This window comes from Dromiciops gliroides, chromosome 1 (genome assembly GCF_019393635.1).
Source record: "Dromiciops gliroides isolate mDroGli1 chromosome 1, mDroGli1.pri, whole genome shotgun sequence".
Lineage (NCBI taxonomy): Eukaryota > Metazoa > Chordata > Mammalia > Microbiotheria > Microbiotheriidae > Dromiciops > Dromiciops gliroides.
This window is the reverse complement of record NC_057861.1, coordinates 227,916,174-227,934,026: the sequence shown is the minus strand read 5'-3', so window position 1 is coordinate 227,934,026 and position 17,853 is coordinate 227,916,174. Positions and strand designations below refer to the sequence as shown.

Genomic DNA, 17,853 nt, shown 5'->3' with positions numbered 1-17,853 from the left:
ATGCTTCTTTCAAATATGTAAAACAGCTCTCCTCTCTCCTGCCCAAATACTCATTCAAGATTATTTTATTTAAAAGGAAAAAAAAATTAAACAAGTCTAGGAAAGACTTCCTGAGTTCTTCATCCAAAAAGACACTTACAAACTATAGACCAAATAAACCATGGCGCTGGGCTACAGCAAAGAACCTCTGAATCTGATCTGTTCTTCATCTATTTATCTGTTCTACATCTTAAAAAGCCAACAGGGGGGAAAAAAGCCTTACAAGAGAAGATTTGAATTACAAATTACTCAGCTTTAATATGCTCTTCACATTTTGACCAAATGAAAAAAGGAAAATGCTAATTCTCTTAGGATAGCATTAATACTTTTTAAAATGATAATCTGTAATTGGTGGGGGAAGGGGAGAGCAGATTAATTTTTTTTTGACTTGGCAATGAGGGTTAAGTTACTTGCCCAGGGTCACACAGCTAGTAAGTGGGTTTTCTTTTTAAGTAAACATCCCACTTGTCTGAAAAGGAGAAGAGTAGAAGAGTCCTTCATTTTGATGACTTAAATAAATTAAAATGGAACCCATTTTCACTTCCAGGAATGTCATTTACATTTTATCTGGTCCATTTCTGGGAGAATAAGGAACTGCACAATCTCAAGCTTGTTGTTAAATTGCTTTTCAGTCCTGTCTTGGTGACCCCATTTTCTTGGCAAAGATACTGGAGTTGTTTGCCATTGTCTTCTCCAGCTCATTTTACATATGAGGAAACTGAGGCAAACAGGGTTAAGTGACTCGCCCAGAGTCACACAGCTAGTAAGTGTCTGAGGACAAATTTGAACTCAAGAAGACAAGCCTCCAAGTTGGCCACTCTAGCCACTGTGCCACCTAGCTGCCTTTACTGATACAGTAAACCTCAGTAAATGGAACCTCAAACAATCAAATTGGAGTAAAAACTATTTGTAGAATAATTCATTGCAATGAAATACTATGCTGTGTTATAACACCTATCTATACCTGTCCCTGGTTATTTTTCCTCTATATAAATGCCTTACCAACATGAAGGGCTGATCATTTTATCTCTGTGACTGAAGAAGAAAATTAAAATCTAATTATGTCCCTCATATATCTAATTGCAAATACCTTGCGGCCCTGCAGCAAGTTTATAGTTGTCCCCATTAATTGAGCAATAAATATAACCTGCTAATAAGCTCCTTGAATTTTTGCCTTGAATTCAATTTTATTTAGCCCAAAATATGGGTACTTTGGGCACAGGAAAGATCCTATTTTTAAAAAATCTATATCAGCAGTGTGTACTATCTCAATGCTTATCAAGTATTGGTATAGATTTTTTTTAATTGAATCTCTGGTGCTATTTGCTGCAATGTAACCCATACTAAGTCTCCCAGGGGCATCACAAGGTAAAACTCTGTAGGCTTGAAGGCCGTAGGAAACTTGAGGTTTTCTACTTCAGAGCCCTCTAGAATTAAGCCTAGTGATAAGTTTGAGGACAGAATTTCTCTTACCACTCTAGCTTTTGACCTACAGTCACAAGTTCATTAGGGCAGCTAGGTGGTGCAGTGGATAGAGTCCTGGTCCTAGAATCAGGAAGACCTGAATTCAAATCTGGTCTCAGACATTTACTAGCTGTGTGACCCTGAGTGAATCATTTAACTCTGTTTGCCTCAGTTTCCTCTCTGGAAAATAAGATGGAGAAGAAAACAGCAAACCATTCTGGTGTCTCTGCCAAGAAAACCCCAGATGGAGTCACAAAAACTCCAGCACGGGTGAAATGACAGAACAATGCTACACCAGTTCATTGGATCATAGACTTAAAGCTGCAAAGGACCTCATTGATCATATAGCCCAATTCCCCCATAGTTTACAGTTGAGGAAACTGAGGCCAAAGAGATTTAAGTGCCTGGCTCAAGGTCACACACCAATCAGTGGCAGAGCCAGGATTTGAACCCAAGTCCTCTGACTCTAAATCTAGTATGCTTTCTATTGCAAGACACTTCCTCTGCTAACATGTCTCTCAGATATAGGCAAAGAAGTCATACAACAGGAAGTTAGGGCCCAGTGCTTTATTTCTTAGAGATGCTCATCTCAGCTTGCATCCATGCTCTGCCAACATGCTCCGCTAGGCCTATGTACCTTTAGGGAAGTGAGCAGCACATGCACAGCTGTTATGTTGACATATAGGAAAGGGCTATGCATTAGACAGTCTTGAAACAACCTACAAAAGGCTCCCCAGAGAAGGTTACTAAAAGCACAAATCCCCAACCCCTGAAGAGTAACGGTAAGCTTAACTTCAGCTTGGTAGTCAAGGAATTGCCCAGTCAAACAACTCAAGTGGAAATCAGATGATGGTTGATGCTTAGGTGGGCAAATAAGTAGTCATTCTCATATCATCCCAATGTGACCGTGTCTACACAGAACAGTGTGAGCTGGAATTTGGTAACATATGCATGCATACATGAGTGTATGTATGCATATACGTATGCATAGGTAGGTGTGCATTCATACATGAATGCATGCATGCGCACATGTATACGTACACAAATGTGTGTACATTTAAATGCATATACATGTGTGAATATATGTACACATGTGCATGTGTGTGTAAATAATCTGTGCAGATAGCCAACCTGGGGAATTCTAATGATGTTAAAGATATTAGATTTCCAAATTTAAATTTCTAAAATGTTCAGGGGGGAAATATCATTTCAACTTTTTCAGACATGGAACACACGATTAGTTCCAGGTTGTACAAGTTGTCTGTTGAATAGGAATTGAACCAAACCTTTTATTTAGTCTCTGAGAGTACTGTTCTATCTACTAGACTATGTTTTTCTTTAAAAGTGAGTCATCAGACTCTTTGGTGCCTAAATTATTCTAGGGGGAAAAAATACCAGTGCAAATTGAAGGTCTTTAGAAGTGAGTTAAACCAATTTGGATTGTTGAGATTTACCACAATATGTTGGTATCATTAGTGTTTGTAGCTCACTTTTGCTATAATGAACACAACCAAACAAATAACTGAGCAACCCCAAAGTGACTCCTTATCCTATATATGCCTGGTCTGGAATAATGTCAGCATCATTAAGGCCATTATTTAAAGAGATAGGGGCTAGACTTATGATTTCCTTGGAGTAGGAAGTTCCAGGAGGAGGAAACACCTTCTAGCAGTGCAGGCCAAACACCTTTGCTACAAATTATAGCCTTAGAATTGCCTAGAGCACCATCAAACAGCCAGTGGGTATCAGAGGCCCCACTCTTATAAGCCCTAGTCTTCCTGTCCTGGGCCACCAGGCTACCCACTATACTATGCTACCTCTCTCAATTATTCTTGTAATACAACCAAAGGAACACTTTCAAGGAATGATTCTCTCTTTTCAAGCCTGTAAAGCTTTACCTATATACAAAAAAAATATGTGTTTTTCTGAATTCATTTGCTGGGCAGAAGCAGGGGAAGGGAAACTGAATTCACTCAAACCACTTATTTTGGTCTATATGACAAGTATTCATTCAGTGCCTACTGTGTCTAAGGCAATGTATTGAGTGCAATGTGATTTTATAGAACGTTAGACCTGGAAACTCAGGCTTAACATTTACGTTTGTAAATGTGACGGAGATTGAGGCTGGTTAAAGCAAACTGACCAAGGGATCACTTCTCCAACCAGATATTCTGAGTGGCAGTACTTCCTTCTCTCCACTGTACCATATAGCTCTCACAGATATATCCCAAATTTTCCAGATGACCTAGAGAAAGCTATGAAACCACTCAGATTCCCAGGGAAGCTCACTTTGAGAGATATGACTTAGTTGTAAATTGGTTATATTGTATTTGGAAATTCCAAATACAATTAATTCCAAATGTTTTAATAAATAAAAACAACCAGATCACTAAATTACTTTCAGCCTTACCAGTTGACCCTATTATGATGTATAAAATCACAATGATAAGAATCAGAAAGTCTTGCAGCTGACATGTACTAGTTGTATGATACTGAATAAAAGTTATGGATAAGTTTCTGGTCTCCATCTGTGAAGGGAAGGGAGCTTCCATGCCAGGAGTGACCCATACTGAGATAAATACACAGGTCCACTCCCAGCCCTCAACCAAAACAAAGGTAGAATAGAAGCTCTTTGAGGGCGGGAACTATTTCCTATTTGTCTTTGGATCTGCACACAAAGCACAGTCCTGGTATATGATAGATGGACTTACTAAATGCTCTTTGAATGAAGTCACTTCTGCCTTCCCTACTCAGGTAACTTATCAAAATTATGATTTACAGTTGCCTATCTGCATTTAAACCCTTGGCATGATTAAATCACAAGGCAATACAAAAAAACAGAATAGTGATAAAGTGTATCCAAATCATGGCCTAAGAAAATAAAAACTAAATGATAAACCTAATAAAGGGGAAAAAAAGAAGTTTGTTTTTCTATGACAAAAATTGATGTTTAACTGGAACTTATGTCTTAATTATCGTTTTCCATGGTTAAGATGAGGGGAACTTCCAAATGGTCTCTATTGTCCACTATTTTGTTGTGTACTGTGAGAATAATTTTGGTAACCCCATTCAGTTTAATCAAAAGGTAACAAATATGGATAGAGGCCGCATGTCACAGAGAGAAAAGGACTTTCTGTAGCCCCATCCACCATGGATTCAAATACTGACTCTGAAGGTTACTGTGGGACCCTGGGCAAATAGTTTTTGCTCCTGGGCCTCAGTTTCTTAATCTGTAACATGAAACCTTTGGATTGGATGAACTTTTTTTTTTTCGGGACAATGAGGGTTAAGTGACTTGCCCAGGGTCACACAGCTAGTAAGTGCCAAGTGTCTGAGGCCAGATTTTAATTCAGGTCCTCCTGAATACAGGACGAGTACTTTATCCACTGTGCCACCTAGCTGCCCCCCTGAACTAGATGAACTTTGATGTCAAACCTATGATCCTAGGTTAAACTGATTTAGTACTATATTTCTAGAATCTTGGAAAACTAGATAACAATGATCAAAGCAAGATCAAGAAGACCTTTAGACTTCTTGTTCAGTTGTCTTACAGTCGTGTCTAAATCTTTGTGACACCATTTGGGGTTTTTGTGGCAAAGATCCTGGAATGGTTTGCTTCCTTTTCTCCAGTTCATTCTACAGATGAGGAAACTGAGGCAAATAGGGTTAAGTGACTTGCTCAGGGTCACACAGCTAGTGATCTTCTAAGATCAGATTAGAACTCAAGAAGATGAGTCTTCCTGACTCCAGGCCCAGGACCCTATCCACTGTGCCACCTAGCCGGCCTATCTGGACTACCAGAAGAGAATAATTAAGAAGTAAGTTCCAGTTAAGTAGCACTTTTTGTCATAGAAAAGCAAACTTTTCTTTTTTCCCCTATTAGATTTCACTTAATTTTAAATTTCTGAAACCATGATTTGACTGCATCGATATTATTTTTTTATACTGTCTTGTGAGTTAATCATTACAGATGGTTGTGTTTCACTAAGGTCCACTAATTCAAAGGCAAAATTAAGTAACTTTTGTTAACCCTCTTTTGTGTATAAACTTTTATTTAAGGTTGTTTAAGATTAATGTTATTGTCAATACATGTGTAATAATACTCAATAAATCATCTTGTACTTGATATCTTGAATGTAACAAATCCAATCAGACCCCAGCTTTGACCAAACCTCTCTCTCTACAGCATAACACTGTAGGGGGAAAATCAAATACTTTTTTTAATTTTTAATTTTTTTTAAGGGAGGAATGGGAAGGAAAGGGGAGAAGTTAAATGGGTGAGATTGGAGGGATGGGGGCAATGTTATTTTTCCTAATTGATTTTACTGAAGTGCTTGCTGATGCTTTTGGCCCTGAAAACATGTTAGCAAGATCAGTTTTGAGAGAACTGAGGAAAAAACCCTTGCTACTCTCGTGCAAGAAAGGAGGAAAGAACTTGTCATTTTCAAGTAACTTTTGACAAAACCAGGGGTGGAGTAAACAGGTTAGGCAACTGAGGGACTTAAAAGCTGAATAAAGTGCACAGTTGTTGTCAAAAATATATTAATTTGATCCTAAGAAAATTAGGAATATTACTAATTACTAGATTGCTGATGTTTTAATACATTTTGGTTTTCATGGAACATACAATCACAATCGGACATAGAGGATTGTTTGCATTTTTTTTTTAAAAATTGCTTGGAGCTATCTACAGAAATTCTGTGAACTCGATTCAAGGAAAACTGCCCTGCAGCTCTTTGGATTTGGACTAGTTCCCTCGGTTAAATCCACAGAGAAAAAGGGAAATGGAGATTCAATGACTCGAGTGGGTGGCTCCCTCTTTCTTTTGGTCTCTCTTCTTGTCTCTATAAAGCATTTTTTTTTTCCTAAAGGCCTGTATTTTCCAATTCTCCATCCTCCATCCCTATGGCATGAGACCGGGAGATCATGATGAGTTTCTCTTTTTTTGTAAACTGCCTCTGAACTGGCCGAGGTTGCTCGACTGTCTGTTGCTCTTTGCTGGTACCCTCCTGGGGGCTCTCCTCCCGGGTCGGGTCCTCCGCACAGTCCTGGGGTTTTCTGGCTGGTGTGTCAATGATAGACTCCAAGGAGGTGCCCGCCTCCTCCAGTGGGGTGTAGCCCTTATTGCTGCTGGATTGATCCGACTGGGAGCTCGGAGAGTCTCTCCTGGTCGCCTGCTCCAAGGCGGGGGGAGAGGCTCCCCGGGGAAAGGAGGTTGCGGCGGAGGCTTCCGCCAAAACGTCCACGTCCACGTCCACGTCCTTCGCGCTGGGGTTGGGTGAGGGGTCTGGGGATGCGGCTCTCCTGCAGTCGAGGAGACCGCTTGTGCTCTGGCGCCTCAAGGCCGAGTATTTGCCGGTCCTGGGCAGACGGCCGCCCTGCCCCCTGGCGGTAACCGTGAGCGCTGCAGCCGCCACTGCCGCGGCTTCCTCGTCCTCAGACTCTCTGGGTTCCCGGCGCCTGCGGCCACAGCGGCCGCCCCCCGCGCTCAGATCCGTCAAACTCAACTCAAACTCCCCCCGCGGGATCTCTTGGGAGCCCCTCTCTCCGGGAGGTCGCTGCCAACTGCAGCTGGCGCCCTCCCCGTCCCCGTCTCCGTCCCCGTCCCCGTCCCCAACCCGGTCTCGGTTCCCTTGCAAAGGCAGCAGGGCGAAGGCGCTGAGGGACGAGCCCACAATGGAGCTGGCTGTGCTCTGCCGCCCCCAGCTCTCCGGGGGGCTGCACGGCGGGGGGCTGCTGCTGCTGGCTGCCGCGGCAGCGGCGGCAGCGGCCACTGCGGCAGCGGCCGCGGCGGCTGCCCGTCGGCGACCCGCCAGGACCGAGCGCTCCCGATAGATGCTGTACACAGCCTCGGCCAGGCTGGGGGGCTCCCGCGGACAGCGCGGGGACGAAGCCAAGTCCGGCGGGGACAGGGAGCCCCGGGCTCCGCAGCCTCCACCAGCAGCCCCGCCTCCCAGCGCCGGGGGGTGCCAGGAGCCTTTGGCCAGCATAGCGGCCGCCCCGTAGGCATCTCCCGGGCTGCTGCCGCCGGGCTTGAGCTCCAGACCCCGGGACTGCACGTAGCTGATGAAACCATTAAGGGGGGATGCAGCTGGGGGGCCCGAGGTGGCGGCCGAAGAGGACGAGGCGGCCGCGGCCGCAGCCGCTGCAGCCGCCGCCAGGTCTTTGGCTCGGAGGCTGTGCACGTCGATGACCGTGGAATAGAGGTCCCGCAAGTTGATGATCTTGGTCTTCTTGTCTCGGTTTTCGTGGAGCACGGCGTTGGCGCAGATGAAGAGAAAGATGCCTATGCCCATGATGAGGGGCCCGAAGACTTTGAGCTTGTCAGAATGCAAGTAACCAGAGAAGAGTTGGAAGAGGAAACCTACCGAAGTGGACGAAGAGGAGGAGGAGGAGGAGGAGGAGGAGGAGGAGGGGGCGGCCGCCCGGGTGGGAGGCGTGCTCTTAGTTGCAAAGACGGAGCTCGAGTTGGATTCTGAGTTGGCTACACTGGGAGCCCCCAAGTGGTCCCTCGACGGGTATTTGTTGCTACTGTTGTTGCTGCTGGCTCTGGCACCGCTGCTAGCAGTGGCCAGGGCCCGATGGCCACTCCCCCCAGGGGACAGCTGCTTAGCGCCCTCCCGGTGGGTCCCGCTGGCTTTGGGCCAGTAGCCCACCACGGCCATGGCTATGCCTACTAGCAGTACCAGGATCCCGCAGAGGGCGATCAGGCCCGAGATAGAGCAGAGTTTCAACTTGCCCTTCACTACCACCACGTCGTTCTTGCGTTTCTTTTTGGCTTTCCTCTTACGCTTGGGGACCTGGCTTTGCGGGCGGAGGGGATCTTGCTTTCTGGCGGAGATCCTTAGGAGGCCCCCGGTGGCGATCATCGCGGGCCCCTGAACTGCGGGGCGGTTGCAGGGGGGAGGTGTGCGTACCGGGGGGAGCTAGCTTCTCCACCACTGCCTGCAGCAAAGAGAAAGACGGTCAAAGACCTCCAAGGTTGGAACTGTAACACTTGTTATTTTGCAAAAACCCTCTCTCCCCTTCCCCATACCCCCAGTCCACTTGACCTGGGAGTGATCTTAGAGGTGCAAATTAAATAGGAGGCATGTTTTGTATGGAGGCAAGTGGTGGTGGTATGGCATTGGGGGAGAGGTAATTGAAGGCACTAATATTAGAAAAGGATAAATCTATGTAGGAGAATCCACCACCAACTCCCATAGCCAAAGGTATCTCACTTAGAAATCCTGCCTTACTCCTTTCCAACAAATTAAGAGTAAGTTCCGCGTTTCCAAAACTTGCCAAGGACTTTGCCAGCATAAGCCCTTTATCAGGGATAGGGAGACACAGAAGCTCTGAGCCTTCCCAAGGACTTTCATCTGAAGGATCTGAGGAGCTTCGGAACCCTAAATGACTATGGGTATTGACTTAAAACCCCTGGAACAAGTGCAACGTTTGTTTCACTAATTCAAATGGTTGGAATTTAAAGTGGATATGCAGCAGAAATCATCAGGCCAAGAGTATTTACTTTAGATAGATAATTAGTTGCTGGGGAAACAGCAAGGTTTACTTAGTTGGTACATCCCTTTTAAAAGTTTGTCCCCCACTCATTTTATCTACAAAGAAAATCGAGCAGATTTTCCTCACAATCACCCCCCCTTCCTTTGCGATGAAACATCTGGACAGCTGCCTCATTTGGAATATGTAGTTTTAGGTAATGGGTTACGTAACTGAGCCCTTCCTTCTCTCTCTCTCCCCTCCCCGAAAAAGGAGGTACCTTGAAAATAAGTGTCAAGCTTTATTAGTGGATGAGAGTACTCATCTGGACTTAAGGGAAAAGATCCTTTTGTTGTGTAAGGAAAAAATGACAATCCTTTTTTTTTTTTAAATGTCATTAGAAACAGCTATTCATCCCCTTATTACTGTGCCATCAACATTCATGATCCCAGGATTCAAATGAGTGGGCGATTAGCTATGTAAGGAGCAGTCCACACAAGAATGATGGCTTGTGGAATCAGCCATACATATTGCTGATGGAGGATGTTTTTCTCATCTCTTCCCCTTACCTCATTTCCCAAGGTTCAGGGGGTCATTTATAGAAAAAGAACACAATAGAAATCAATAGTCCACTCCAGTATAATACTATACAAAGTTCGATTATTTACTTCAAAGTTAAGTTAAGTAACCACATAGATGCACGTTCGGGGTCATTGGTTCCTGGAAAATTGCACACCTGCTGGCCCTACAGAGTGAATAATTTGTTGTTCAATGTGCTGTAGGCATGTTTCCATATAAAATGGGGAAGCTAGAATGTAGGGTATTTTATGGAGCTGAGAAAGATAAGAACCACTGGTGGACCTTTTAGATTTTATCCTGTTTAAGAAATAATTCTTTATTTTGAAATGATTTAGTATGTTTTGTCAGAGTAGAATTTTGCTCTTGATGGGTTGATCAAGCAAAGAGCTTTTGCTCTTAATTCCCTCCATTATATCAATATCAAAACCATTCTTTCTCCAAAGGAAAGGAAAAGCTGGTGGTAATCAGACTTATAAAATGTTTGCAAATCAATGTCTCCTTGGTACTTAGTCAGTTTTCAATAAAAAGAAACCTGAGGTAGGTTACAGAGGGATTAGTAAGGGGACAGAAGACTAATCTTTAAGCCCTTTACAGTATTGTTTTAGAAAGGGAGAGGTCAGAATCGATCCATGAGTTAAAAAAAAAAAAAAAACAGGTTGCAGAACACTACTTAGCTTATTACAGGTACGTAGTTGTATAGTTTTGTAAGTATACCTATTATCTTCTTGTAACATATTGAGGACTCTTTAAGTAACCTCCAGAGGATCTTTAATGTAGTAACCAGGAGATTAATGGCTCTTTTAAGATTTGGGGAATCCGATTTTTTTTTTTAAGGAGCTACTTTAATTGGACGCTGAAGGATGTATTTCTAGGATGGAAGAGGGAGTAAACACATTTGGTTTACTAGAGGTTATCAGTGGGCAATAAGATATAGGAAGAAGGGATATGAATTTCTCTTCAAGAATATACCTCTTCAGCTCTGTGTTTGATGTATGAAGTGTAATAAAATAGATACCATGTAATTTATTTTATAAGCTCTGACAATTCTTTTAATTTTGTAGGATTTTTTTTTGTATTGCAGTTTTTGCTGCACGGAGTCGATTCTGAGATGGGGGAGGGTGCTGGTCGAGGAAAGGCAGAAGTGTCTAAAAATACAACTGCCTCCAAGTGAGACATTCAGCTTTTCCCCTCTTGATGGATTAGGTCCCACAATGTGCTCTATGACTCTCTAGAGCTTAAGATCTAGGAGATTCACGTCTTGCCCGAGATCCAACACAAGCCATCATCCATATTCTTAAATCTTTACTTAGCGTTAGTGAGAAGTGAACCTGCACCCCCCCCCCCATTACCCCTACCCTCTCCGAGCGCTCCTTTTAATTGAATCTTTCTTTATGTTGGAGTCACATGAGTGCAGCAGATGTTTTGTCCGCCTCTGGAAAGAAGCAAGAGAACCGAATCTCTCTTAAGCATTCCCCCCCCTCCCCCCCTTGGTAGACACAAGGGAACTGCCCTCCCCCCACGAAATGCCAGGGAAAGAAAGGGGTTGGGGTGGGGGGAGGATGGGGAGACGAGGGAGGCAAAGCTTTAGGGCTGAGAAGTGAACTACTTGTTCAAAATGGCAGCACTATAAGCCAGCACTAGAGTCTCACTCACCGAGGAGGACTGGGGGAGTCTAAGGTTGCAGGAAAGGGGCTCCGACGACGACACAAAGGAACCATGGAGAAACTTTTCAGCCCTAGTGGACAGTTGCGCGAAGATGCAGCCTCCCCGCATCCTTCATCTCTCCGCCGCTCAGAATCCCGGGACAGCCCGTCGGAGAGGTCGCCCCAATGATCTCAGACCCCCGCCGCCGAGCCTGTGGCAGGAGCCATGGCGAGGAGTTTCCAAGAAGTGTTATGCCCTCCCCATCCTTCATCCTTCCTCCCTTTCCCCCTTCTTCCTTCTCTTTCTCTTCTCTTCTCGCCTCCCGGCCCCCTCGTTCTCTCTCTTTGCTCCTCTGGGTCCCTGCCTTCGCGGGCGGGACGCGGGCGGTGGTCTCAGGTCTTTGCCTGCTCTTGTGTTTGTTGTCGCCGCCGCCGCCGCCGCCGCCGCTGCTGCGGGCTTGCGCCGCTCGGGCTCTGGCTCCGGGGAGTGGAGTTGAGCCCGCGGCGGCGGCGGCTGCTGCTGCTCCTCTCAATGGGGTTGGCTGCTGCTGCTGCTGCTGCTGCTGCTGCCGCTGCCGCCGCCGCCGCCGCTCTGCTGGCCGGACTCAGTGCTGTTGCTAAGATACCGGAGCCATGACACAGGGAAATTGCTGCAGGATGGCAATCATTACCCTTCCTAACTCTCCTCTTTAGGAGCGTACCCATCCCCCGCTCATTACTTCCCCCCTCCTCCTCCACCCCCTTGCAGCACCCTTCCTCCTCCCCTTCCACCCTTCCTCTTGTCTTCCTCAGTCCTGCTCCTCCTTCTCTTTCTCCTCCTCCTCCTACCCCACTTCCTTTTCTGCCAGCTGGCGGGTCCCTCCAGTCGACCCCTAGAGCAACAAGGTGAGGAAGAGGAGAAAAAGGGGAAGGAGAGAGCTTGACACCTCTAGTTCCCTGTCCAAGGTGGGGGCTAGGGTGGGGAGGGGAGGCACGAAGGAAGAAGGAGAATGGGGGGAAAGAGAGGGCGAATGGAAAGGGGATAAAACTGAATGGAGGGTGGCATCTTGGCATTGCCTACCCCAGCCTCCTAGCGTGGCAGAACCGCTTCCTTTCCTTGTTTGGGCGCTTTGCTCTTTTCCTACAAACTACCTGTCTGATCCGTAGGGCTGGAGAGGGTAAGAAGAAAGCCAAGGAAGACGTACCTAAGGGTCTCTGTCTGTCTCTGTCTCTGTCTCTGTCTCTTTCTCGGTTTCTCTCCCTTCCTTTCTCTATCTCTTTCTCTCCTTGTAGGATCGACCCTCTGATATACACACTTCCCCCCCGCCCCCTTTCCCAACTGTGTTTGAGCTGTGGATGAACACGGTAAGTTTTTCTTAAACAAACCCAAACCTCAGTCTCTGCAGAGCAGCAATCTTGTAGTTAAGCTTCTCTGCCTCACTCTGAATGGATGCCTCTTTCTGATGTTATCGCAGGGGTTCAGCGAAGCAGGGCATTATGACCCGCTTTTATCGAGAGTGCAGCGTCTCCCTCGGACACAGGCTGCTGTTCATCATAGCTTAGAACCGCCTCTGAGGAGTCTCTTGGGGAGTCCCTCCTCTTCTGACCAACGGAGTAATAATCATCAGATCACCATAAACCAAAACAAAGAAACAAAAAACCTCTTCAGTTTCCCACGATGGGGAGTTAGGGAAGGAGAAGATTCAAACTCATTATGTCACAAATGAGAGGCTTGTTTCCTAATTTGTGCCCTGTTCTGCAAGCGAGTACCAATAAAAGGGCAAAGAGATTCCAGAGTGGAATTTTCCCCCTCCCTCCACGAAGTGCTGAGAGAGTAAAAAATATTTCAATTATAAAATTAAGAAAATAAATTAAAGGGGGGGGGAAGGTACAGAGAAAGCAGCAAAGATGAAATTAAAGCGTTGTGTCCAAGATTTGCAAATCCATCTGAAATGTCATGTGCTTTGTTTGGGGCTCAATGGTAAAATACGTACAAGTGACTTTTCCCTGTAATATTGCGGACTTTACTCAAGAGATGCAAAGGGTAAGTTGAGGAATGGGGTAGAAAGGAAAAGGTGACATTTGTTATTGGTTTGGTGATGAGTGTGTGGAGGGGGAAGGAGAAGATGAGGAAGCACACAGTTCCTGAAGAGAGGCACCGCACCTGCCTTGTTGAAAGGTGGCCTCGGTCTTCTAGTCAAGCAGATTATGAAATTGGACTCTGATCAAATCGTGTTGTTTCCACCTCCTTCCCCCTCAGCCTCATCTATTGTGGTGCAGGTCGAGAGACTGCTAGGAACTGTGGCATAATAAAATGAAGTTTTAGGTGTCGTAATTGGATTGGTTTTCTTTAAAATAAAGAAATCACCCAGAGCAGCAGCTACTCCAGGGCTCATTGTCATTTCCTGCAGATTTGGGTCTTGGATTTTAGATTTCTCCAATTCCAGTCATGGCCTGGCAGTGCCTGGTACAAAGATTGGACCGGAATACTAACATACATTTCACAACTGGCTTTCTGAAGAACTCTGAACCACTCCTTTCATGGGTCTCTGTTTGCTCAGCTGTAAAAAGCAGAAAAGAATGCTTTACTTCATAAGGGTATTAGGTGGATTAAGTAGTTAATAGTTTCAGATTGCTGCATAAATGTCAGTTATCATCATTATAATGTGTTCATTTGAAATACATTTGAGAATTTGGGGGTGGGAGGGTGGAGAAGAATTCTGTGTGGACAACAAGCCTTGAAAAATAACTAAGAATTTCTTATGAAGATGACTGCAAACACAGTTAAGGCATTTTATTAAAATGCTGCTGTTTGGGACTTTTCCATTAAACCTGAGCATTGAGATGCTTCGTAATTTGTGTTGTTTTCAGTCCAGAAGTCAGAAGAAACCAAACATATAATATCTGTTTCCATCAGAGACCTTTTCCATATCAATAATGCAGCATCTGACCAGGCGTCCCCAGGACTCCAGAGTTGGAGGGAGATTTTTGAAGGACAATGGTACTCTCTCCCCTTTTCTGAAGCTCCTTTCCTCCTAGATTTCATCAGCCCAACAAACCATTACTTTAACAATGATTTCTTGGCTTTCTTGCAATGCCTATTGACCCGAAGATGAGTGGAGGGGCTAAGGCCGGTAGACTATTTTTCATTGCTATCTCCAAGATTCAGAGTTCAGCCCTACATTGGCCACGGAATTGAAAACAAATGTTAAAACTAGGGGAATAATGAAGCTCTTGGGACAAAAAAAAAATAATGGGAGAGTGGAAGGATCCCTGGCTTAGTTGAATTAAACTCTAACCTACAACCTCTCACTCCACTAATACTAGTTTTCTAAAAGAGAATATTTATTTAATTTGTTCATTTTTCATAATTTGTTCACAGCCCATTTACTGGGCCAATCCCCTCCCCCCATTCATTTCATTTGGCAACCTAGCAAAGTTTATATAAATAAAGTCTATATTAGCAGAGTTTATATAAATAAAGTCTTAGGTTTGCCTACTCATTATGCTAGAGCTATTCAGGAGGAGATATTAGTGACCTGACAAAGCTCTACTTTGCCCCCTCTGTGGGTAATAGTGGATTAAGACCTTCCTAGAACCTTCAGGGACCCAGATCCTGCCCTGTCTTCTCTTTCTATTTGGTTGAATCAGCTTTCAACAGGCTGGAAATGAAAAGTCCTAATTCCTAGAAAGTTACCAGAAATGTCCCATGAGGATTGAAGAAACTGGGTATATCTACTGCCCTGCTCTCTTATAATAATCTGCCTTCCTCCCTTATTTTCCACCTAGTCCTGAATCTTGTGATTTTTCAGAGGATCTCTGTTCCCCCTTAACCCTGACCTATCGTAGATTTTTGGTCTTCAGTTATCCCCCTCTCCTATATTTTAGGTAAGTGGACAAGTGGACTAAAGCTCCAAGCTGAGGTTAGACAACAGTCTTCACTCTGACTTCCAAACTTTGGTCTTGGAAGAACCTCATCCATAAAAGGGAATATTGTCTGCTGAAGAAGGGAGGGATCTAGGTGAATTCCTTCACTTTCAGGTATACCTAGGGACAAGGCTGGGGACTACTTTGGTTGACTCAGCTTGGTTGGTGGAAGTATTCAGTCAGAAAAGTAGAACTCATTTATTCTGATTACTGTCTCACTCCAAATTCCTCAATCAGTTTTGGTAAATTATTCTAGTCCCAAGATCATCTACTTCTAGTCTCCAGAAATTTCCTTTTTTCCCTCCATTAGTAACACTCTCCTCTCTCAAGCTATCAAGTTCTTTTCTTTCCCTCTTCTCTCTTCCTCTCTTGAACTTCCCCTTCCTACTGTTTACTGGGAAGTTTCAGATATTCAGACATGAACTTTTTCAACTCTTGTTCTCTGAGCTTTACCTCCTCAACTCTATTTCTTCTAGTGGCAATTAGGTTTTGCAATAGGTACAGCAGTAGACCTAGAGTCAGGAAGACCTTAGTTCAAATCCAGACTAACACTATTAGCCTACCTGTGTGACACTGGGCAAATCACTTAATCTGTTTGCCTCAGTTTCCTTAACTGTAAAATGGGGATAATTACAACTCCCAGGTAGTTGTGAGGATCAAATGGAATCACATTTGCAAAGTGCTTAGCACATAGCAAACATTAGATTAATCCTTATTATTCCTTTCCTCCTGCACCTCTTTTATAGTCCTTAACTGTACTATCCAGTCTCAAAAGAAATTGAATAGCACTTTCTGTATGCTCCATCCCATTTCCTACAATCCCATATGCCTTCATGAATTTGTTTAAGTCTCTCCCTTTTTTGAAAGCAAGGGATTTTCTCCTTCATCTTCAGTCTCCACCTTTCTGTGACTCCTTCCTCTCAGCCTGTGAAGATGCTCAAACAATCTCCTACCTTAAAAACGAAAAAACTTGCCTCAACCCTACTATGTCCTCTATCCTGAACCATTGATAAAGAAAGAAAGAAAGAAAAAAAGAGTAGTCTACATCCTCTGGCTTCACCTCCTCCTCATCCCCTTGCAACATCACTTCCTTACCCATCACTCTACTGAAAGAGCTCTCCAAGGTCACCAATGATTTTATTGCTTAATTCAATGATCTTTTTTTTCTCCCCCAACCCTCGTCCATTTCTCTTTAACATTTGACACTGTTGACTCTTCCTTCCTTCTGGCCTTTTTCATCTTCTGCCAGAACAACAAAAACAACAAACATATATTAAGCACTTATTCTGAGTCAGGCACAGTACTAAAGTGTTGGTTACTCAGCACTAATGTTTCTCCAACCTCTTTGATTGTTTCTTGTCTAATTCTTTTAATTTTTAATTTTTTTTTATTTTTGTGGGGTAGTTAGGGTTAAGTGACTTGCCCAAGGTCACACAGCTAGTAATTCTCTATCTCTTTTGTGTGCTTACCCTGTTCTCACTCCTTACGTTTCATTTAATGTTAAGCTAGCATAAATTTAAAGCTACAAGGGACCTTAGACATCATATTCTTTATGACACTCATTTTATAGATGAGGAAACTAAGACCCACATTAGGGACTTGCCCAGTGTCCCAAACCTATCAGGTATCAATAGTGCTGATTTCCTTTGTCTACATTCTCTTCTTTGGTAAGCCCATCCACTCCCATAGCTTCAATAATCACTTTTATTCAGATCATTCCTGACTATATAAATCATATGCAACGGTTCTCCAGAGTGACATTTCTAGATTTCAAATTATTTGCTAAATATGTCTCCCAGCACCTCAAGCACATGTTCAAAACTAAGTTTCTTGTCTTTAATCTAAAACATTCCCTTCCCCCTCACATCTTTATTTCAGTCCATTCAGTCAGTTTTTTCTGATGCTCCCAACTCTATTATCCCCTTTCCCCCATCCAGTTAACTATGAAGTCCAGTCATTTCTATCTCTGCAATATCCCATATGTTTTTGTCTTCCTTTTCATATCCATTGTAGCCACCCTGGTTTGGACTTTTATCTCTTCTAGGTGGTACAGTGGATAGAGTGATGGGCCTGTAGCCAGGAAGTTCTGAGCTCAGATCCAGCCTCAGACACTCACTAGTTGTGTGATCAGTTAACCTCTATTTACCTCACTTTCCTCAACTGTAAAATGAGGATCATAATAATTCTTAATGTCCAGGATTGTTTTGAGGATCAAATGAAATATGCAAAGTGCTTAGCACAGCACCTTGCACCTAGCAGGTACTTCATAATTTCTTGTTCCCCTTCCTTCTTTCCCTTCCCTTGTCGCCCAGACTATTGTCATTACCTCCTAACATATCTTCCTATTCTAATCTAGCCCTTCTTCAATCCATCCTTCACACCCCTGTGCAAGTAACATTCCTAATGTGCCACTCTGGTCTCATCTCTGCTCTTCTCAAAACCATTCAGTGGCTCTTCCCTGTGTACTAAGTAAAGTAGAGATGTCTGATGCTGACATTCAAAACCCTCCACAATTTGGCACCAACCTTCCTTTCCAGCCATAGCTTATACTACTTCCATTCACATAATTCAAATTTCAAGCCAAATTGCAAAGAACTGGAAAATAGGGGGGTACCCATCAACTAGGGAGTGCCTGAGCAAAATAAGGCATGGGAATGTAATGGAATCCTGTTGTACTAGAAGAAATGATGAAAAGGCTGTTTTTAGAGAAGCCTAGGAAAACTTTTATGAACTGATTCTGAGT

General features: G+C 44.0%; 1 protein-coding gene and 1 long non-coding RNA gene across 3 annotated transcripts; one reads left to right on the top strand and one right to left on the bottom strand.

The window, feature by feature from the left end:
• Positions 1-4,793: 4,793 nt before the first annotated feature.
• On the bottom strand, positions 4,794-11,354 carry TMEM200C (transmembrane protein 200C). 2 transcript variants are annotated; one of them, XM_043975974.1, is made up of 3 exons: positions 11,215-11,354; positions 10,917-10,993; positions 4,794-8,448 (listed from the first exon to the last, which is right to left on the bottom strand). In XM_043975974.1, exon 3 carries the CDS (start codon positions 8,370-8,372, stop codon positions 6,369-6,371), a length of 2,004 nt encoding a protein of 667 aa, XP_043831909.1. In that variant the 5' UTR covers positions 8,373-8,448; positions 10,917-10,993; positions 11,215-11,354; the 3' UTR covers positions 4,794-6,368. The 2 variants fall into 2 exon arrangements, with proteins under 2 accessions (XP_043831909.1, XP_043831907.1); XM_043975972.1 differs by lacking the exon at positions 10,917-10,993 and having other exon boundaries at positions 11,215-11,353.
• A 521-nt stretch (positions 11,355-11,875) lies between these two features.
• Positions 11,876-12,799, top strand: LOC122734855. The gene is made up of 3 exons (XR_006354083.1): positions 11,876-12,089; positions 12,477-12,548; positions 12,659-12,799. It is a non-coding gene; the product is annotated as an uncharacterized LOC122734855 (long non-coding RNA).
• The last annotated feature ends 5,054 nt before the right edge of the window (positions 12,800-17,853 follow it).

Coding starts and splice junctions, on each gene's coding strand:
- TMEM200C (XM_043975974.1), bottom strand. CDS start 8,372: ATGATCGCCACCGGGGGCCTCCTAAGGATCTCCGCCAGAAAGCAAGAT.